The sequence below is a fragment of the Aptenodytes patagonicus genome, chromosome 4, assembly GCF_965638725.1.
Source record: "Aptenodytes patagonicus chromosome 4, bAptPat1.pri.cur, whole genome shotgun sequence".
NCBI lineage: Eukaryota > Metazoa > Chordata > Aves > Sphenisciformes > Spheniscidae > Aptenodytes > Aptenodytes patagonicus.
This window is the reverse complement of record NC_134952.1, coordinates 27,730,572-27,753,959: the sequence shown is the minus strand read 5'-3', so window position 1 is coordinate 27,753,959 and position 23,388 is coordinate 27,730,572. Positions and strand designations below refer to the sequence as shown.

The 23,388-nt window shown below is 35.5% G+C and overlaps 1 protein-coding gene across 2 annotated transcripts in view; it reads right to left on the bottom strand.

The window, feature by feature from the left end:
• Positions 1-23,388, bottom strand: part of SLC30A9 (solute carrier family 30 member 9) — a 41,776-nt gene that overhangs the window by 7,218 nt on the left and 11,170 nt on the right. For both annotated transcript variants that reach the window (XM_076336179.1, XM_076336178.1), the window contains 10 exons: positions 22,579-22,646; positions 17,727-17,829; positions 14,230-14,285; positions 12,734-12,869; positions 12,288-12,327; positions 11,760-11,831; positions 11,183-11,290; positions 9,526-9,691; positions 3,190-3,319; positions 733-846 (listed from right to left, as the gene is read on the bottom strand). In XM_076336179.1, the coding sequence (XP_076192294.1) occupies positions 733-846; positions 3,190-3,319; positions 9,526-9,691; positions 11,183-11,290; positions 11,760-11,831; positions 12,288-12,327; positions 12,734-12,869; positions 14,230-14,285; positions 17,727-17,829; positions 22,579-22,646 (993 nt within the window). The remainder of the gene's footprint in view (positions 1-732; positions 847-3,189; positions 3,320-9,525; positions 9,692-11,182; positions 11,291-11,759; positions 11,832-12,287; positions 12,328-12,733; positions 12,870-14,229; positions 14,286-17,726; positions 17,830-22,578; positions 22,647-23,388) is intronic.

The window sequence follows — 23,388 nt, the reverse complement described above, 5'->3', positions numbered from 1 at the left end:
ATATTTATCAAATATAATAAGCAAGGACAGACATGCTCTTGAGCAGTGTCTCCTGATGACCGGAAAAGGCAGTCATGACAGACTGTATTTGTCTGGCAGTCAGTATACTTAATAGTTCTGTATTCATGCCAGAAAAGGTAAGATTAACAGCCACAATATAATTATAAAATTAAAAATGGAAACAATTCTTTGTTGCATCAACCAAAGGATATTTAAATCGCAGAATGAAAAAAAAGTAATGAGAACAAAGTTCACAGGCTTATAAAGAAGTAAACACTGTACTGCTTCAACAAGAGCAAAAAATGTTGAGTAAAGCCCTCATCACACACTGATATATTTGATACAATGCTAAGTACCAGATTTAAAAAAAAAAAAAAAAAAAAATTAAAAGTTGCTTCTTTACAACCAAAACAGAATTCAACAGCCTGTAAATAACCTGACATTCTGAGAATACAGTAACAAAGACACAATCAGGTCTCATTTCACGAAAACACTGTTCTACAGTGGTATAAAATTGAACCAAATACATAACAAATGGATCAATGGCAAAGTAAGGGTTTGCTGCTGGTCAGAACTTGGTTAATGATACCTATAGCAAGAAAATTTGCATTAGGGTTATCAACTTCTTCCCCTCTCTCATATTTACAAACAAAATCCCAAAAAGTAGATGCAGTGATATTGTTTGAAATACATCACAAAAGAAGCACTCCCTAATAAGCAGCTACATTGTACCTTTAGGTCCTTCTCAAGTCTGTCTACTTCAGCTCCCAGTGTGTCAATGATATTCTCACCATGCTTAAGCATGAAGGCTTCTAATTCTTCAAGGGTTTTCACTTGTTGAATTTCCTAGGAAGAAATCAAATTTAAGAGGTTGAGATGAGGGAAAGAAAAGAAAGGAATAACACTACAGAAGGTCCTCACATATTTCAAGGTGGGGCGGGGGGAACCAAACACTTTTCAGGTTTTGCCATTTCCTTTCAAAACATCATCTGTTCTTACGTCTCAAAGACACAGAAGAGTAGCATCTATTCAATGAAAACAGCTGGCTTACAATTACACCTGCACGTGATATAAAACCTTCTTCTATCTTTAATGGATTTCCTCCTTTATTTTCCAAATAAGTTTAGAGAATTTAATTCATTTTCTAGAAGTTTCTGGGGTATCCCTTGCTCACAGCAAGGCAGAGCAGGGTACCCCTGTGTATTCTTTCCTCATTTTCACACATTCTTGCTATTCCATTACACTGCTTACTCTGTGCATCACATTACCAACTCATCTGAAAATCCACAAGGATTACTGTGAATGCTGCTATAAATACGGCTCCTCCATAACATCAAAAAACTCAAAGATAGTTGACAGGAACTCAGACTAGGAGACCCATAGCATACGAGACTGAAGGAATGAGGTTAAGGAAGACAGGATGCTATGCTCCTCCCTCCAAAAAACCACAGACATCAGAAGCACCAAAGCAGGTATGGCAGCATTATCATGAGCTATTCCTTAGAGGTCTCACACGAAGTTGGCCAGAAGCCATTTGCCTTGTAGTATCTCAGCCACAGTTTAGGCGATACAGCTGCAGTACGTTTAGGACAAATAGGTTATTGCTAACAGAGTAATTATTAAATAGCTAATTCTTCTTGTGCATACAATTACAACACAACATCCATTTCTCCCCGTCCCCCCCCCACCACTACTCTAAAACTGAAGAGGAATAATGTAGTTGACTGAGCTTAAAAGATATCCCAACCACAATAACCTATGACTACAATCACAGCAAGTCTAACAAGAAAAAAAACTGAGATTAATCTGAATGACAGCATTTCAACAAACATTTCACAACTTTAGAAAGAGTAACGTTGATAGCAATGCTGGTTGAATGAGCTACTTATTTGAAAAACTACAGATCAAAAGGCAAGCACTATGTCTGCCCTTGACTTTGGGTGGCCGAGTCCTGCTGAAAGCAGCTATCCTTCAACAATGGTTGAAACTACATGAAACTACAATGACCTGTGTAAGAAACAGTTGCCAATGCAGAAACAATCAGGAAAAACTTTCCCAACAATACTAGTTAGAAGAACCCGTGAAGGTTGTATGCAATCGCCAAAGGGAATAGTGGGTAAAGGACAAAAGCTAACAAAGCCTTTGAAAAGAAAAGTAGCATACTAAACAGCTGCAACAGCAAAGCAACTGAGACTTGGCAATATAAAACCAAGCAAACCTGCAGTGCCTCAGTTGTACAAAGCTCACAGCACTCTTCCTCTCAGAAATGTATTAAATTGAAATCTAATACATGAACAGATCACTTATTGCAGTAATTTAAATGTAAACTCAGATAACTTCTAAGTCATGTTTAACAGACAGACATAAAATGCAGACACCTGACATCTACTTTTCATTTTGAGAGGGTAGCAAAGAAAGAAATCTTGTAGGTAAACAAGCAAATGTGTATAAGCAAGTTACTGGTGAAAACGGGTAAGCAAGCAAAACATTTTGCCCACTTAAAACTGTCCTTGTAATTTAGATAAATTAGTCTTTATTTCATACTTCATAGCTTTGCCATGTAGAAGCCAGATGAAAGCAGTTTTGCATTTCTGTACTGAAGAGAGGGATTAAAAAAACCTACTCTGAACGACACTAAAATCAGAGACAGACACTTACTTAAGGGTGGTTAATTGTTAAACGCTGTCAAAATGCTAAGTCATGTGATGCAAGCAATCCATATTCAAGCCTAGTCTGAATGGCAGGATCTGCAAACTGTAACACTGCATCTTCAGCACCCAAGGCGAATGGCTCTGCCAAAACAGATGCTTATTCTCAGGTGACAGGCTTCCAGTTTTAACTAGAGATCTTGTAATTCAATAAAAATTTATTGGAAGAATTACGTTCTCATCAAAATTATTTTGGACAAATCTGTATTTTCTAACAAAAAATTGAATAAAAAAAAAAAAATCTGCCCTCCTCCTACCCAGGCCCTACTCAGCCCCGAAGTAGCTCTATTTCAGCAGCACATAATATGATTCTGTGTACAGATATTTAACACACTAACACAAAGTAAAAACATCTGCAATCCTTCAAAATGAAGAAGTGGAATTATCTCACCTACTTGAAAATCTTGGTTTTAGACATACTTGAAATTGGAAAGTAAATATCAAATACTGGAAGTTACAAAATAATTTTTTTTAAACATACTTGTAGCAGCTGTTCAATGTCTTGTTTTTCCAGGTAAGAACGAGTAACAACCCGTCCATCAAAGTCTACTTCTGCCTTGAATCTCACTTTGCTCATTCCCATGTCTGTGGCTTTAACATCATGAATTGCTCTGAAACACATAATTTTTAAAGAAAATGTAGAACAACATTGTCGTGGTTTAACCCCAGTCGGCAACTAAGCACCACGCAGCCGCTCGCTCACTCTCCCCCACCCCCGGTGGGATGGAGGAGAGAATTGGAAGAGCAAAAGTAAGAAAACTTGTGGGTTGAGGTAAGAACAGTTTAATACTTGAAATAATATAATAATTAATAATAATAATTGGTAATGGAAAGTAAAACAACGGGGGGCGGGGGGGGGCACAGACAGGGAAAGAAAAAAAACAAATGATGCAACTGCTCACCACCCGCCAACCCACACCCAGTCAGTCCCCGAGCAGCAATCGCTGCCCCCCAGCCAACTCCCCCCAGCTTATATACTGAGCATGACGTCATATGGTATGGAATGTCCCTTTGGCCAGTGTGGGTCAGCTGTCCCAGCTATATTCCCTCCCAGCTTCTTCTGTACCTCCTCGCTGGCAGAGTATGGGAAGCTGAAAAGTCCTTGACTTAGTATAAACACTGCTTAGCAGCAACTAAAACAATCGGTGTTATCAACATTATTCTCATGCTAAATCCAAAACACAGCACTGTACCAGCTACTAGGAAGAAAATTAACTCTATCCCAGCTGAAACCAGGACAAACATAAAACAAACAACTAGCTAGCTTGGCTTCTGATGTTAACAGTATCACAGTAAAATGATCCTGTAATTTTAAAAGGCCACTGCTTTTGACTAACATACCCTCATTTTGCCACCACACACTTCCATTAAACACCGATTTATATTTAACCGGTTATACAACTTCCACAGGTATCTGCTACACCAACACATCTATAAATGGCTCGCTGCAATAAAAGATAGACTACAAGCAGCATCACAGATTTAGAACTAGACTAATAGTATAAAAAAACCCCACCCCATCCCACAACAGAAAGTGAGAACTTCCCTATTCTGAGTTAAACTTTTAAGTTCAACTTACTTGCTACTGCACAAATTTTTGTGCGTATGCATATACATGACACTGTTGAACAATCTTTAAGTACCCTCAGTTCTGAGGTAAGGAACAACAATCTATTGTCAATTACCAAAACCACACATTGCAATTATAGAAGTATCCTTTCCTAAGACAACTACAGTTTGTAAAGGCATGACCTTTTGGAGAATTTTCTAGTCAAAGTTACATTTGATATAAGAAAAAGTTATGGATATTGTGTTTGGAACTCATTTTTGATCATACTGAATCATTGATCACAACTAATCACAAGACAGCTGTTTGTAAATGCTGAAAATGTGTATTTATTTAAAGGTTCCTGAATGCTGCAACATGTTTATATTTTGGTCCTTTGAAAACTTCTGTTTTTCTATAGCATAGTTTTGTTCCAGTTTGTTAGATAAACTTCATGATGTGTGAATATAGGCAATAAACAAAAAGCCCTCTATTTTTCAGGGACAAGAAGATACGAAGCAAACTCAGGACCCAGACATATTGTGGTACATTTCAACGGTGGAACAAATATAAAATAAAATACTCTAGTTTTTTTCTAATTAGATTAACACAAACTTAGTTTATCTTTAAAGCCAAGTAGAATTTAAAATTGCCACTGCAGAGTAAGTTTCCACATTTTTCCATCAAGCCCAGAAAAAAAGTGGAGACTAAAATATGGGACATAAATCACAAAGAAGTTTCAAATTTTTGAAATTCTTTGTTCTGACATTTCCAAAGCAAAACAAGTATTTGAGGTCAACTATAAAATATTCCAGAGACTCGTTTTATTAACAGAAAAATGCAATCTTGACAATTTTTTTAAATTCTAACACAAAATTTAGATTCAGCAATAAAGCTCACTCGATGGAAAGTACTAAACTTTTTTCCCCCATTCACTTTACTAAGTTGTGCAATCTCACAGCATCTTTAAATTTAGCATGCCCTTTGTCTTAAGCAAATTTACTCTTCCCAACTAGAAATGTTTCTTCTCATCTGAACGTTTATAAATCAGAACTAACTTCACAGATGGTGCAGGAAGAAAGCAGAAGGCATATATTTCAGAAGTAGCCTGCTAGAGCAAACAGCCGACAAAGAACAGGAGGCAGAAATTTAAGATGAACAATCACAGGAAACTTTTATGGAATATTTCTTGTAATGCTTGGGGTGGAAGAGGGGTAAACACATTAAAAAAGAAATAGAACATGAACTAAATATAGACACACCAAAAAATACATCTTAGCAAACATTTAAGCAGATTAAAAGAACTATCAGCTTACTGGTAGCAATAATGAATTTCCAGCTCCAATCAAATTTACACAGCTATTCTGTGGGAAGCTACCAAATCAAAACAGTATTAACTGGAGTAACCTAACCGGCATCAAACTACCTCCTCACACAAGAGGGTATTTAAGATAACGGATGTGGTTCAATGAGGGTTATTGAAAAGAATTTGAATCCATGCGATTCAAAAATGTTGACGATATCAAGTGCCTATCAGAGCTAAGCAAGAAGATAACAAGAGATTTTTGAGATTCTCATTAAGCAGTAACTTGATAAAATTCAGTGGAATGATGCATATTCTGTAAGTGTGAAGAAAAAAGTCTACCTTACTGCTTATAATCTGTCCAGGAAAGATAAGACAGTGAGTCAGGAGGACAAAAATCACTAATAATTCAAAAATACAAATGTGTATGCTAAGACTTACGCTACAAAGCTTGCTTATGGAAGCTTCTGGATGGCTAGCAGACACCATCAATTCAAACTAAGGAAAAGAGCAAGTTTCACATTAAAGAAAAATTTGTCAGAAGACGTCAAGTTATTGGTTTTGAGCCATCAGTTGTAATACATTTTTTTTCCCCCTCCAAACCAGAACGACAGATTTTCCAGCACAACAGTAGCACAACTACCCAATAACTGTTACAATGAAGTAAAAATTAAACTGTCACTGAGAATAGTTTATGCCTAGGGATCCATGATTACATTCCATAAGAACAGAATCAGGACAGTCTGTACCACATCATATATTTTGTTTCACAGTTCTGAAAGCCTAATCTCCTACACTTCGGTTAAGCTGAACACAAGAAAGATTTAGGCCCCAAAGGTGTGAATGAGAGTTAAGAATAGAATGTTTGCATAGCAAAAAATAAAATCAAATAATTTTCCAGCTGAGAACAACTCTGACTGAACACCCATTCTGGATCACAAATGAAATAAGGGCTACAACTAGAAATTACCAAGCAAAATGAGAAGAAAGGAGAAATAAATAGCCACGAGCCTAAAAGATTAATTATGAAGTCCAGCAAACTGATAGGAGAAGCATAAAAAAAGGCATTGTGCGTGATACAAACCAACATTTTTTAAGTATTGCAAAACCAAAGGATAACCTGGAAACAAGCCTGCTACTAGATGGCAATGGTAAAATCGTTACTGATGACACAGAATACACAGAAACATGCACTAATCATTGTTTTCTTGATCTAAAAAAGCAAAACAATATACTAGTACAACAAAGCATTTCCCTATTAGTAGCGGAGAAGCATACTGGATATTTAAAAGGAAAACAATGCTTCTAATTCAGCAGGCTCCATAACTTGCATTCAAGAGTAAAAAGAACTAAGAACAACTGTGAAGACCAATTAATTTTTCATCCTGCAATACTGCTGAGAATTAAAAAAAAAACACGAGTAGATTAACAACACTGTGCCAAAATTTAAGAACAGCAAATGAGGCAATCCATTTAACTAAAGACAACTTCACCTGACAACCCAAGGAAAAATAGCATAAAAGGTGGAGAAAAAAATTATATATCAAGAGCATTAATTCCAGTCATTAAGGTTTTAGGGAATGTATGTCTTGTCAAACAACCCTATTTAAAAAAAAAAATTTAAAAATCAAGATTTAGCTGAAAAAAGATCAACAGCAGAGATCATTTATTTTAGTAGTACAGCAGTTAGTATTGTCTGATAAATCAAATACTTTATAATTAGCAGCGGAACATGATGTTCAGGCAAGCTACTGCTGGAATAGTAAGTTAAGTGGTGGTGGTGCTGATGGGGGCAGGGGGGAGCGGAGATCAGAGCCTTTGGATCCTTTGGTCAATTTGGATCTAAAATACCTTCTGATGAATACTAAATGATTCCCTAATATATCCCCTTCATATTTGGCAGAACGCATCTGAAAATAAAGATTGCAAACCCTCCCTGAAAGGACAAGGGAGGACTGCCTGGGAAGCCGCACTTGCGGAAAGGATTGCATTGAGAACTCAGATACAGTTTGATAGCTGAAAACCCTGAAAAGTTGAAATAAAAAGAGCAAATATTAGTCACAGCTTTAGAAGCAGACCAGTACTCAAGAGCTTTTTCTTTTACATTTGGTGTCAGCAGGAGAAATGTAAGAGTAGGACATACTACTACACAACTCCATTTAAGAAAATGGGAGAGTTTGAACGTTCAAGAAAATGCTGAAACTCTTACAAGCCCAAAGCTATGTTGATGAAAATGTACTAGTAGCCTTTTGAAGAAATACTTGGTGCTAAAAGACTTCCTCATTTCACAGGAAAAAGTTTAAAACAAACAAACCAAAAAACCTAACTAACTAACCAAAGTTAGTTGGAATAAGAAAAAAAATTAAGAGTAGCTTTTTCCCCAAATTATGCCTAGTTACAAGCAAGGGTAATATACATTTACATCTTAAAGAATTCTGAGATCAAGACCAGGTGTCTTATTAGAAGATGTAAGTTAACCAAGCTCAAGATATTAGGCTTGTTACAAGAAGAACTTGGTCAAAGACAAAGTGTGCGCTAAAAGAAATCAAAGGGGATAACGTAAGATCTAAGAAAGAGATCACTCAAGACAAAGTGCATACAGAAGGTCCTGCAAACAGTGTTATGGCAAGTACCTAAACGTGTTTCACCTTCTAACCTTAAGAGAAACATGCATTTTCTTACCAAGTCTTCACTTTTTTTTATTCTTCGTGCTTTTTTTAAAATTAAGTTACTTCTTGTTTTAAAAAGAAGTCTACAGCAAGAAGGAGATGAACTAAGTCTGCTCTGTTGAGAAGTTATAGCCATCTACAAAATGGAATGTAATATAAACTGGTGCTTGGGATAGGAGAAATTTTATGATTCCAGCCTGAGACAAGCAAAAGCCACCTGTGCACTTTGGAAAAAAGAACTACAGAAGTCATGTACAAATAGCCATGTGATCTCACCTACTGTGAACAGTGCTGAACACAGCACTGTTCACATAGCTCCACCATTCAGACTAATCCAGGGCCACCACAAATGCTTAACAGAGTTTAGTTACTGACATGTGAAAATTCTAACACAAGTCTATTCTAAAATAGGAATCTTGTTTAGCTTTTGGAATGAGGGGCATGTCGTTCAGACCTGTTGCTTGCAACTGAGATGATGCAGCACTTAGTTTCTTTCAAGTATTCTGGTGTTAACTAACGGGCTTGGGTTTTTTCCCTTCAGAGCTCAGTAATGACTACAAATTAAAAAAGCACTAAAATATTCCAGCTGATTCACACAGAAATATATTACTGAATAAAGATTAAGAAGAAAACAAAAAGGGGTTTGCTTCTAAATCAAGGTTAATAGGGTTAAAGTAAGCTAAAATAGCTCCTTAAAAAAGCATTTAAACAAGATCTCAGAATCACATGAGCTCTAAGTTTATTTCACTACAAATTGCAGATTTCCAAAGAAAGAGAAATTAGCATTAAGTTCATTCTGTAAGCATCTAATATGCAGAATCTATTACACCATAATACTACTGCAGCACTTCACTGCCAACTGCTACAGAATTCCAGACACTGAATATTAACAGTAACAGTTTAAATAGTTAAGCGCTAATAAACTATAAAAACAACATTACAGTATCATTTAAGTGCTTGCATTTCATGCATTTGAAAATAGTTTTAAGTTTGTGATGGCTTTCTCATTAAGTTATTGTCAACTCCTGCAATTAATATAACTGTTAGAACATATTTGCAATTTTATTTCAGCTGTGGAACATCTGAGAGGTACAAGTATTCACTTATTGAAATTTTTAACACAGAAATAGAAGTTAGTAATAATTAAGATTCTAAAATCTCAATACAGAAGAATCCATCCTAAAAATAATCAATCTCAACGGACTTCTCTCATTTAAAGTGCCTGAACTATTTTTTTCCAAATGCTATTTTCTTGCTTTTTATTGTTCTTCATAGAGATTGAGCTGTAAAGATTCTTACCTTACTACAGGATCACTTTCCAGTAACTCGGTGAGTCGCTGCAATTGTTCAGGTTGAATGGATCGTCCCAGCAGGGCTTCAGTGTTAGTGTAGATTAGAAATGCTGACACAGTTCCTAACAAAGTTCCAACACCTAGAGACCCCACGCTGTCATAATAAGGGTTTCCTAAACAAGACATGCCAAATTAGTTTCACAGAGCATTTCTAAAACACAGCAGATAATTCAGATTTCACACTGAAAAGACTACATAGTTTTCAGGGTTTTTTTTGGATTTTTTAGTTTTTGCCTTTGGTGGGATTTTTTTTGTTTGGTTTTGGGTTTTTGGGGTTTTTTTTAATGCACTGGCAATTCTTTCCTACTGAGGAACAAGATGAAGCTGGAAGAAAACAAGTTATCTTAAGATAAAGTCTCAAGTCCCTCCTGTCCCCCAGCCACTCCTGTCTCCTGCAGGACTAATAAATGACTAAACTCGTCAGCTATTTGGGTCTCTGTGTATAGATTTACCTTTATTAATATAAAATTATATACACCTAAACACAGGTAGTAGCACAAAAGTCTGTTCTTTTATCAGTAACTCAAAAACTTGCAAGTATTAACCATTCCTGGAATATAGTACTTATTATATAAGTTTTAAATGCATATTCATTCATATTCAGATTTGTAGAAACAGTAATGTATTTGTAAGTTTATGAAAGAAACTAGAGATGGAATAAAAAACTGACTTCTATATAACAAAATGAAACTTGCAATTAACTCATTAGAAGCCACAAAGAAACAAAATTACCATATTTATTTTTTTAAACAACTGAAAAGCCAAAGCCAATACTTAAAAAGGGACAAATAAATAATCTTCCCTCTTTAGAAAACCTAACTGTGCAGACAGATTTTGAATCAGTTGCCATATAGATTATCCTACCTGCGTGGGTTAGGTTTGCCACACTGTTCAGGAGCAGCTATTGTAATCGGAAGATAACACTAATACCACTACCATCAAAAGGAAGGAAAGAACTGCATCCTTAAATCCTCCCCACATGCACATGGAGCTGCACACCACTGAATTATGTAATCCCACCATGGCACAAAGTGATTTACGAGGCTGACTACAATAAATACACCTTCAGTAAAAAATACCTTCGTTTGTACGACATGAGGAAAAATTTCTTTACTGAGAGAGTGGTTAAACATTGGAACAGGCTGCCCAGGGAAGTGGTTGAGTCCCCATCGCCGGAAGTATTTAAAAGACGTGTAGATGAGGCGCTTAGGGACATGGTTTAGTGGGCATGGTGGTGTTGGGCTGACGGTTGGACTCGATGATCTTAGAGGTCTCTTCCAACCTTAATGATTCTATGATTCTATGACAAAATAGCTCAAAAGGAAGTTAGACCCACCTGCATGTACTCTTCCAAGCTTAACCCAACCAATAATAGACATAAAAAAAACCCAAACTTTTTTTTTAATTTTAAATATTTTCAACTCAAACTACTAGAAATCAGATCAGAGAACAGTATAAACCTCCAGAAGCCTACACAGTACAAGTATCAGAAAAAGAGTAGAGATGTATTTAAGTCAACCAATATAAATTAAATGGTCTGTGTTCATATCATGCACAGGAAGAAATTCACATCCTGTCTGCCTCAGTTTGAGGCAGAATTTTACCTGTTAAAGAAGTCAGACCCATACAGGTAGCAGCTACGGCCACACTCAGAACTGCTGCGGCATCCTCCAGTAACACCACATTTGTACTAGGATCACGACTCTGCACGACTACGTATACAACAAAAAAAAAATTACACTGCTTTGGAAAGCTTAGCTTTACTACATTATGCACAGTACTTAAAAAACTATACTAACACCAGCAACTTAAGAGAAAAATTTCCTAAGTATTTAGGCATAAACTCAATTTTTGCATACACACACACTTCTGAAAGCATTCATAAATACACAAAACAAGCCCTGTGCCAATTATGGAAGCTTCTCCAAAATGTCTGAAAAATTTAAAGGGGCATTTATTCTGAAAAATGCAAGTAGTTTAGTAAAAGTATCTAAGTAGTGTTACTTAAATCAATAGGTTTTCACCTAATGTGTAAAATGTATTTGTTACTAGAATAGAAAACAGATCAATAAAGCAAGGGGAAAGGGAAAACAGACAAAATTGTTTCTATCATTATGCAAATACTGGTAAATAGATTCTGTTTTAAATAACCACATACCTTATTGCTATAACGACACATACCATATTGATAAAATGACAGACCCTTGGCTCGAGCACTCCTGCGAATTTCATTTATAGCAACAAGAAGGGTAGCTGAAACAATACCAAAGTAGTTGCTGAAAATGGTTAGAGGCAAAAATACTTGTTTCCATTTTGAAAAGAGGGAACTTTTTGTTATATCATAGCAACAGATCATCAAGAAAGCTCTGGTTATTGATACTCTGAATAATGACAAAGCATAAAGTTACCTTCTTTTTCTACATGCATGTCTCCCATACAAATCAGAAGTTATATTCACTGATAGTTTAATACCAAAAAGGCATTCTATGCATACTTTCCGAATGATGTGTTCTTCAACTTCTTATTGTATAGACAGATAAGTGGGAAAACTTTTTTCTTTTTTTTTTTTTTGTTTGTTTACAACACAAGTATTTGCAACAGAGCTCAAAACTTTACTGTGCAAGCAAGGACCAATTATTACTGTAATTACTCACATTGTACTCAGAGATTACAAATATTTAAATAGAAATATTTCTTGAAACTACGTACCTCCTTCAGATACCAGTGACCCTGCTAAAATGCAGTATGCCTGTATGAAAAAAAGGTCTCGATTATTATGTTATATGCGTATTTGTACAGATCTCTTCACCATTCGACTATCCAAACACAACATTCCAGAACCTCATTACCCACTGTGCTGGGTAGCTGTCCCTAAACAGAAGGCAACCAACAATATTTTAATTATGCAATATACTGCAAAATAGGAAAGGAGAACCTCTTGGGAGGTGTGAAGGGAAGATGCAGGGTTTAAAGAACAGTTCATTTTGCTGTAAGATCAGCTGTAGTTTGACACGATTTTTTTCTTAAAACACATTCTCATTTAGTATGGTTAGAGTTAATTGTGTTGGGATTCAAACCAACTCAGGAAGTGAATTTCAGACTGTGCCATTACTTTGGCACAGTGTTAGATACAATATCAAACAAGATTAGCTTACCCAGAGAAGAGATTCTATAGGATGAGGGTGGAGTAAACCTATGATCCCATGATACCAAGAAAGTCCTGCACCCATCATGAAAATGCCCACCCCGCTAATCAGGGAGGCAATATAGCGCATGTTTGTGAAACCATACCTAGATGAAAAGAAAGAAAGTGATTTAGGAAAATAAGATTCTATATCTCTGCAAACATATCAACAAGTTTTTCCCATTAATTTTTATTTGTCTTAAATTATCATCATATGACTGGGCATCTATTTAAGACAAAGCTGCTAAATCCAACCTCATAAAAGGGAAAAAAAAAAGTCACCTGGAAAAGGGTATCTAGTACATGCAAGGACATCAAGCATAGATATTCTTCTAATTCATTTTTAAACAAGCTATTTACACAGCTGTATTAGCTCTTGTGCAGAGACTGAGGATTTTACTACTGTAAAATAAAAAACACACCAACATTCATGTCACTTTTATGTTTTATTGAAATGCTACTTCTAAATGAAAACTAGCCTTATAGGCAGCCAGTCTACATATTTTATAATGCTAATTTAAAGGGAATAAGATTTGTGACATCTTTTAAGTAGCTCAGCTAACTGCAGACACTCAACACCTGCAGTTTTTAAGAGCAGTGGGAAGAGCTAAAGCAGTATTAAAAGTGTACCTTTATTCCTTTTTTTGGTATTAACTGCTACTGCAAACAGTACATTTCTTTAGCAACATTTAAAAACCAATAGTACAAAAGACTATACTGCGGAAGAAGGGAAAAAAATGAGAGACGGGAAGGAGATACAATGAATATTTATACAAATTTAAGATTAAAGTATTTTTCAAATTACCTTCTTAATGAAGAAAAGCTTAACTAATTCTGTGAATTGGACGTATTTTGAACTAGTGCTTACAGTATGAATGACTTGCCCAAACATGTGAAGTGTAAAGGAGGTCAACACCAAGAAAATATCATGGAGAGTATAACTTCCTAACTTCCATGAAGTTGTAAGAACTTATCAATAATATCCCTATTACTCAGATAAACACAAAGAGTAGTTTAAGTCAAACACATCTCTTTATGATACAAGTAGCTGCCTTGCAGAAAAGTACTTTGTCAAAAATAGGAAGAGGACAGTATTTTTTATTTTTAAAAAAATCTTGTCGTTCACGTGAACAGAGTTTAAAAACAAAAGTAAGTCTATCCATTGGAAGAGGTAGAAGAGCCCAGAATAACTTAAAGAAATAATGTCAATTAAAATAATACACATCAAAAAGCATACCGCCAAAAAAAAAAATCATGAAATATAACATGCATCAAGCCACTGAAGCTACAACGCCTGCAGTTTGGAAGAAATCCCTTTTCTTATTTTATCTATTGTAAAATCAGAAACAATGCATTTCAGAAATGATACAAAACAGCAGATTAAAAAGAACAAGGTGACACACAAACAAGAACTGGTCTTACTCCTACTTATAATTACCAAAATCATTATTTACTCAAAAAGCTTACGGATGACTAGGGTCAGGTGTCCTTGCAGACTGACTGATGCCCAAAGCTAGCAATGCCTATTTAGGACAAAAGGAAAAAAACTTGTTAAAAAAAAATTTTAAAAAAATCTAGAAATTTTCTGTATCAACTGAACTTGAAAGATAAAGGCGGATGCAATTTGCTGATCTGCACATACGCTTTGTAACTGATATTGTATTAGAGCTGGAATATAATCCTCAAAATGTCATCTAAATCTGCCGCCCCCAAAAAAATTGTTAATTATACCTATATATATAATATATAGGTAATTATATAGTGTGTGTGTATACATATATATAATTGCTGTTGTTTATTATTTTAGAATTGCAACCGAAAGTGAACATTACCTGCAAGCACAAGTGTTGTTGCTCTACTTCAATGTGAAGGAATGAAGTTGTTCAGGGAAGAAAGCTATTTAAATAAATCCCTCTCAAAGAGAAATTATACAGAGACTATGGTGATGGCATACTACGTTTAAAGCGATAATTTTACACTGCATCTTCTTTCAGTAGTGAACTTCGTATTCTCCAAACTAAAGAAAAAAAATTATTTTGAAGGAAGAAATAAAAAACCTCTTGCTACCTAATTGGCCCATTTGGGATATATTTAATTAGGCATATATTAAACTATTGATGCAGTAAGTTATAAACCTACCTCAATTTTGCAAAGCATGTGCTTTGTTTTAGGACTATGAATTACTGAAACATAACAACAAGTATTAAAATTTAGACACTTCAGTCTTCGCAGCAGCAAGCTGCTTTGAGGCAGCAAGGTTTCTCCTGTGTTTTTCCCAAAACCACATACTCAAATATTTGAGCAAACCCCCGCTGCATTTTCAGTGAAACATTTAACTTTCACATTTAAAAACCAGAATAGCTCTACCACATGTAAGTGGTAGGTAATACCACTATCAAACTTGGGTCACCTATAAATTGACACACTTGGCCAAGTGAAAATCACACACTTTAAGGCTGCCTCCCCAGGCAGCAGATAAGTATTATCAGTTGAGTTAGTAGCACCCCATCTTCACTTTATAGCTGGAACAGCTGAAAGGTTGTGGAAAACCATTTACAGAAAAACAGCAAACAAAATGTGAGTCTTCAACCCAGTCTTTCTGGACAGAGAAGCATACAAGGTACAACTGAAGCAAAAAGGTAGCTAAAACTATGTTAAAATGCCTTTTAAGACATTAAGTCTGCTCTAAGGTTCCATGCATTCCTCATATTTGGAGGAGCACAAGACTTGCATTTTATGAGAGTCATAAGCTATCCAAGGACTCCTCTTGCGTGAACTGCAGAAGGGTTTCAGCCACTCACCTTTAAGTACTTTTCTTGTTTCCAAAGCTTTGCTATATCAAAAACTGCAACAAGAAAGATTCTTTCTACACTGGGAGAAGGGGAAATTTCAAGGTCTCGTAATGCATGACTCAAGCACACTAAAGAAAATAGTGGAAAAAACAACATTGATTTTGTCCCTGCACTCTAATATTACATGCCCAGCTCTGAGTCTGCCACACCACCTACCAAAGTAAGTGTGCCAGGTATGTGGCTATTTGTGCTGTGAGAGGCTGCTAAGGCAGTCTAGGAATAGAAAAAGAAACCAAGATGCTCAGATTCTCATTGTTATTCTACCAAGAGATGACTAAGCAAAGTCTGTCATTCTATTGAAATACTTTTCCTGTCAGTTATTGTAAGTTAACATTTAACCAAAATAAGAAAGAGGTATACTTTGTACATCATCTTAGTTTCAAGTCCTACTTATGATCTATGAAGTAGCTGAGTATAGTTCTGCTTACTACAACTCCTCTCGTTCAACTCATGCCTAAAAAAACTTAAGAATCTACATTCTGACTTGTCTCATTCTTACATTAATACAAATTAAAAAACACCCATTTTTTTTTATTAGCTGGACAGGCTAATAATACGTTGTTATTATTAATTAATAATTTTTAATAATTCCTTTTAATTAAAGTTAATTCCTCTCTGCCTTGCTCCCTGCCCCTCCCGGACAAGAATGATGTATCAGTTATCTTAACGTATTATTACAACATTCTTGTCCGGGAGGGGCAGGGAGCAAGGCAGAGAGGAATGAGCATGTAACCCAAATTACTGAGATTTTGGTCTGACACCACTTCCTAAAGATAAGGCTGGTCACATCATGCATATGCATTGTGACAAACAAAATTAAGCCTGGCCTGGGACTTCTTTCCTAATGCTTGTATATTTGACTAATATTACAACCCATTTAACCTTTTTTGGTACACTGTCATCTTGATAGTTATATGGAAAATAAATTGCAACTGAAGTACTGAGCAATCAAATCTATGAAAAAACAATAGTTCAGAAAAGAACAGAAGTAATTGGGGCACGTGGTTTGAAGTAATGTAGATGTACTACAAATAGTATTATATTAGCAGAAATACTAGTCCAAACACCATTCAAATAGATTTTATTTATAATTACAGGTCGCTCTTTCTAGATTCCTTCTGCATTTAAGGCTTCTAACTAGGTCAGTTATTTTACCGTTAGCTTATAAACGCTCCATGAAATTACTGACATCAATATAAAAAAATAAAAAGAGCAGCTAGATAAACTTGTAGAAACCACTAGTTGAAACCACTAGTTTTGGCAAGTAAATTTGCAACAGAGTAACAACAGCTTTGCACTCAGATTGGGGAACAGCAGAGAGCACTCTGGGCTTAGCAGTATTTCTGAAGTAATGTGAAATTCTGACAAAATATGCCTTCATCTGCCTACAGTTTGATAAAAACTGTATATAACACTAACATTACTTTATAACCGAGATTCACTTTTGTCTCCGGGAAGCTAAAAAATATACATGTATACTACACACACAGAGAAAAGAGTTCATCTTCCTCCCACTGCATACACACAGAGCTTGTCACGCTCTTGGCAGGCTTTGTAATCTGAATGACTGAAACCAGAAATTATTTAATAATAAAGTAAAACAAAAACACCCTCTCCTAGATGAAACTGTTTATTTAAAAAACACCTTTAAGAGTGTTTTGCCTCAAAATTATTTAAATGGTCATTAGATTAAGTACTAGCTTTTTTCCTCCTAGATTACTATTAATTCTAGGAAGCATGTAAACCATACAAAACAGTACGAAAATGACCACAGGTATTGAACAGGAAGAGCACAGCAGAATCTGAGAGTCATTTTTAACAAGAGTTGTGGCTAATAAACTTGGAATTTCTAGGCTTCTCTACAACGCTGATGTAATCTATGAGCAAACTCTGTAAAGAAAAACAGTATTTTGCCATGCGCTCTAGTCCTCATAAATAAAATACTGTTTTCACTTCTCTGGTGTTTACTATTTAGACAGTATAAGCAAACCAAGGAATACTAGTAGATTGAATTATTGCTTTCAAGTGTAATACAACCACTGCAAGTATCTGTCTTTATTCCTGAAAAATTATTACAAGTGCTAACTTAAGCAGAATGGAAAAAATACTGACCTGGTTACATGTGTCTGCTAAAGAATGTATGGCTTCTGAAAACATACTTGCAGAACCCGTGTAAACCCAAGCAAGTAGCTTAAAGATAAAATTCAACCCATTTCTGAAAACAAAGAGAAGAAATAAGCTAGAGAACAACAGAATATTTGCTCTTTAATATTTTCAGCAAAACCGCAAGTGCTGTATAATCATGCGTCACCTGCCAGCAAGTGGTGAAACCAAGTATCAGTTTAATCATTAGAGACCTGTACAGGCAGATAAGGCATACACATTTTCTGCATGGTTACTATTAAAAAGCCCTTTCAGCTAAACTTGATATGTAAAGATATACGATTTGTTTTTCCAAAATCGTTAACTTCTAAGCAGTCGTGAATAAGTTACGCTTCCTGAAAACTACCATCACATTCACTACTCAGAACAACTAATTGCCTACCAGTGGGAGAACACAAGCCTTAATGATTTCCTTTTCTCTTTCTTCAATCCTTTGCCTCCTTTACATCCCCTCCTGATACTAGAGCGCAAGGTTCCCCACTTCAGTCTCGGCTTGGGCAAGTCTCAGTAGGATACAAAGGTAAGACAACACACAGGAAGACAAGGCTGTCATTATATCACACTGTAAAAATTATCTATGGAACTTTTCCATTAAGATGTCCAGCGTGACTTGTCAAGTCTTTTTTAGGTTACGAGCTCACTGGAGTAAGCATTGTGTTATGTGTACAGAGAAAGGTAACTATTAGCACTAAAATCCAAGTCTACATTCTCACTTCAAACGTTATCAGAATCGGTAGGTTAATTGTTACAATCATATTGCAAAGAAAATCAGACTAGAGGATTATAACATTCTCCTCTATCTTTCTTAATACATCTGAGTTTAGCTTATTGGCAATTTTTAAAAGTATTCAAAAATGCAACTACAAGGTGTTGTTAATACTTATTTATAACACTTAATTTCATTTGAACAACCACATGCCAAGAAATTATATTTAAGTTAGAGGAAGCACAAGTACAGCCCCTTGCCATACACCAAATTATATAGTTGCTTAAATAACATTCATTTTCAAGGTCATCCTTAAAAAATTTCTGTGAAACTACATCCACTTCTTCAAGCAAGAGGTAGCACTGTTTTCTATACCTCCCTTCAGGTCCCTCCATCCAAGGACCTGAACGTGCTTTACAATTTTTAATTTAGTCTCATTACCTCATGAGATGGTGAAGCATCACCATAATTTATAGGTGGGAAGTAAAAAAATCTGTAAGTTAGTGGATAACCCCAGAAGAAAGGAAGGCTGTTTTAACACTAAACCATAATTTAAACTCCCTGTGTTAATTACAAGTTCTTCCAACTCACAGCATAGTGCATCTTTAGCATAGAAAGAAAATGAAATAAATTACAGTGGGATTCATGAGCACAGTCTCTTGACTTTTGTAATGTTCTTCTCAATGTAGTATTAATGGAGTTGACAGCTTATCTGAAGGTACAATTCAGTTGTGGGGCCCCCACCTGTTCAGATGACACAATAAGCACTCAGCTGATATTTTATTTCACCCCTACAAATTCCGAATTTGTGGGGGGATTTGACAGCCTACAAATCTAAAAAGAAACTACACCGAGATTTTCAAATATCAGGCCCAGCAAAATCAATCTGTTAACGATGTCCAGTAAGTTGGAGACATAGGATAGAAAGATGAATGTTACACGGGAAATAATTACAAAAAAACCTAGTAAGTCTACAGAGCCATCAAGGCTATTTGGTGTTTCCTGTCTGACTAGATGTTCACATCAATGTAAGACAATAGATAAAAGTCAGTTTTGGGAGGGGAAAAAAAAAAAGTCAGGTTTTTACTGCAAGAAAAATATGTATTGCTTTAAAAAACAAATTCACCACTGCATTTGAAAATAATAAGCCCTATGAAAGCCTAAATTCTGTTGAAGAAATACTACAAAGATTTTAAACAGCAGAAGAAAAATAATCCAAAACCAGCAGATTCTGAGAAGGCAGCTAAAATACTCTGAATCAGTTTGAAACAAAGTTATCTTTTACATCAGTGACCACCAATTCAGAAAGTATTTTCTCTATTGTGCTGAAATTAACTGAACTGACTGATTTAGCTACCTCTTTTCTATCTGCATGGATCTGAAAGACTAGGAAATCTTAACAGAACTTAAACCAAAGCTAAGGGTAAAGTCTGAAAAAGATTTATTGTAATGTTTTGGACATCACGCCAAGAAATAATGGGGAAAAAACCCAACCCCAAAACCATGATTCATTAGGTACAATTCTCTTGCTTATTAAACCTACTACTATACAGCATTTTCTAATAAGCCTCTCTTCTGCACCTACAAAATAAGCAATTTCATTCAACACAACTGTTTATAACTATTCCAAAGTCCACATAGGAGGCAGACATTCACCAACAAAATGGGGGGGGGAGGGGAAGCGTTGAAACAGATACACATCTTCCTTGCTGTCAGAAGTCTTGTCAATTTTAGTGTAAAGTCTAAATTTAATTGCTAACTTTAAAATGTACTAATACATGAACAGAATCAGCCTTTCATTAGAAAAAAAAAAACAAAAATACACAAATGCAAAAGTAGATCAAAATCAATTATTCAAATCAAGGTTCCTAACGTAACAATTTAAAGTAAAATTAAAACAAATTCAAATAAATCTATCCTCACGGAACTGTAAACTTGAAAAAATTAAAGGGCATTAATACTTGCTTTGACATATTTATCATTCCAAATGTGTTTCAAAGATAACCACCTCAAAACCCCAAGATGTATATGGGGAACAGGAATTACGGGGAATTGAGAAATCTATATATAGGGAATTGTACCATCATGTGATTGCCCACTTTTTATACTCTACCTTACAACATAAGATAATGGTCTAGAAGGACCTGGTCTGATTTACACAACCATCCCTGTCTACCTACATAAAATATTTAGGCTTTTGAAGAAAGAACAGTAAAAAAAAAAAGTCAAAATTAAGAAAATCAAACTGAAAAGACTCAGATCTATTATGAATCTATGGAAAAAATCTTCTATTTAGGCTCTAGATTTGAGAACTAAACACATTTCATCACATCTATTTCCAAAGAAGCAGTAACGTTACTAACAACCTTGACCACTAGTATTTTTTAAAAATACTATATACTGTGCAAACTTTGTATTGTTTAAACGGTAAAGCATCAGCATGACAATGAAATCACGTCAACAATGCCAGACTCTGAAGAATGTTTTGCTAATAATAGATCATTCCCTTTTTGATAAGAATCATTACCTTCCTGTATTTTTCTAACAGAGCTTCAAAGTTTTTCCTCACACACAGAATTCTATTAAGCATGTAGGCTTACACAACAAAAACACACTGTGTTTTTCAGTGTGCCAGTGCAGCTGGTCTATACCCTCCCACATGGATCTATAGAGAAGAACTCTGCTTTTGATTGAGCCACGTTTCATCCTCACTGGGGAAGCCTGAAGTTTGTGAAAAGCCTACCAAATCATTCCAGCTGGAGAAGTTAAGACAGATTGGCCTTTCTTGACCCAAAACCAGAAGCCATTAAAAATCATGCTGATGTCAAGGGCCACAAAGAAAGGGGCACTGATGGTGGCCTTGACTTAAATCTCTGAAAAGTCATCAGGTATTTGAGGGCCACGAGATCCTTTAACTTCTAAAAAAGCTCCACAAAAAGATGACTGAGCAACACAACAGGCTCTACAAACTTCTGCTAGCCTGGCTGCCAGGCATTCTTCTATAGAAGTACCTAATCATCCAAAAGGTATTTATGAAGAGAGTGCAATGTTTATAGCAATGACCTATTTACAAAGCAGGAGGAAAGGTCTGTTTTCTCTAGATCATTGTAAGAAAGTGAAGGAGGTGGAAGTGACCATACAACATCGCCCCCCCTTTTCTTCCCCCCCCATTAGAAACATCCATACTAGCAGTTCTTATATGTTTTTAACTTAGAAAGCTCTGAAGAGTTACTAGTAGAATACTCAATAAAGAGGGAGGTTCTTAGTCAAAACACCTTTGTGGTTCCCTCCCCTCCCCCCCTAAGCAAAAAGCATATAGTTTTGTAGGAAAACTCAAGGAGTTATTTCCTGGTCAAAATGTTGTTTCCTGTGCCAAAAAAGCATTTTCCCTATGTTTCTATTTTGCTCCCTTATATCGATAGTGTCTTAGCAAATACCTTTTATAAAATCAAGTTTATTTTAAAAATTCACAGGTTTTATGGCAAGTAAATTTTAGCCATCATTTCCTGAGAGAAACTTAACACACTTCTGTGTATTTCATGCCAGATAAGCAAATGAACACAGAGACTAAAACCAGGATGGTTAGTTTAGTTTTGTTTCATTCATTCAAACTTGTAAGACATGTGAAAGGCAAAAACGTCCTAAAATATCCCCTTTTCAGTTAGAGAGGAAAAGAGTTGAATAACAGCAGAAAGAGAAAAGTGAATTCTTTTCTGTTGGTTATATGGAAGATTGTTTAAAACGTATGAAAATCTTCCTCTCAAGAAGGAGCAAGAAAAAAGGATAACTTTAAATGCCTGCCTCTCCGTGTCCTTCAAAATTTTAGTTTTTACTTTAATAAACTGTTTAGTCTGATCAACTTCAAAAAATTTGCTCTTCTCTGATCAGAGATATATTCTATCCCTGATCTCTATATTTTGATGAATGTATTTACCTAAACTCTCTCCCATCATCAATGAATAAACAAATCTATTAACTTCAGTTACAGAGACACAGGTACCTTTAGCTTGAATACAAACTGTTATCATTTCCAGGATAATAAAAATAAATTGGTTTATACTTGCATAAAAAAAACATTTATTTTTTTAAACTTACATGCAAATAGCTACCATTACCACCTTCCCTGGTCCCTTGAAAAACATAGCTGCTGCACTGGAGCGTGGCTACATAAAGAAATAAGAGATTGTTAAAATAAAATAACCAAATCTTGACCTCATGAAGGACCTACCATACAAATTATTAAATAAAAACTTTGCATTGCCCTGTATTGCAAAAGTGAAGCTACAGTCCTTGAAGCCTACTAATTTACCACTGAATGCTCACCCAAACTGCAGTTGGGTCTTACACATTTCCACAAATGGATGGCTATAAAAAGGATAAACAACCAACAAAGCCTCCAGCAGGGGCCACTGCAACCATAAGGACAGGAGCCAGCTGAGCAGCAGAAAGATTAAGAAATCATTCTACCATAGCAGAGCACCTGGATCTAGGGAATGGGTCTGCTTAAGCAAAGAGGAAGGACCAGTAAGGCACAGAGCAAAGTGTTAATGTTTTAGGTTTTTTTCCTTACTAAACCTATTTCATTTCTTTAAATTAATAATATATTTACTATACATGTTTATAGGCTATAGATGAAATCACAAATACAGCTGCAATTTTGTTAATAAGAAGGCGATTGACTTTAAAAAAAAAAAAAAAAAAAGCCTTACTGGTGGATTACACTGCCACAGTAGGAACCCATTTAAACTGGCATGAGAACATTTACCACTGCATTACAATCAGAGATAGATCTGGTATATTACAGTGCAAATAAATCTTCCAATAATATTCAGTTAGTTAAGCTTATGCAACTGTTTCACAATTTTTTCCTTCAAAAGGTGTCATCGTACATCTCGTGGCATTTTT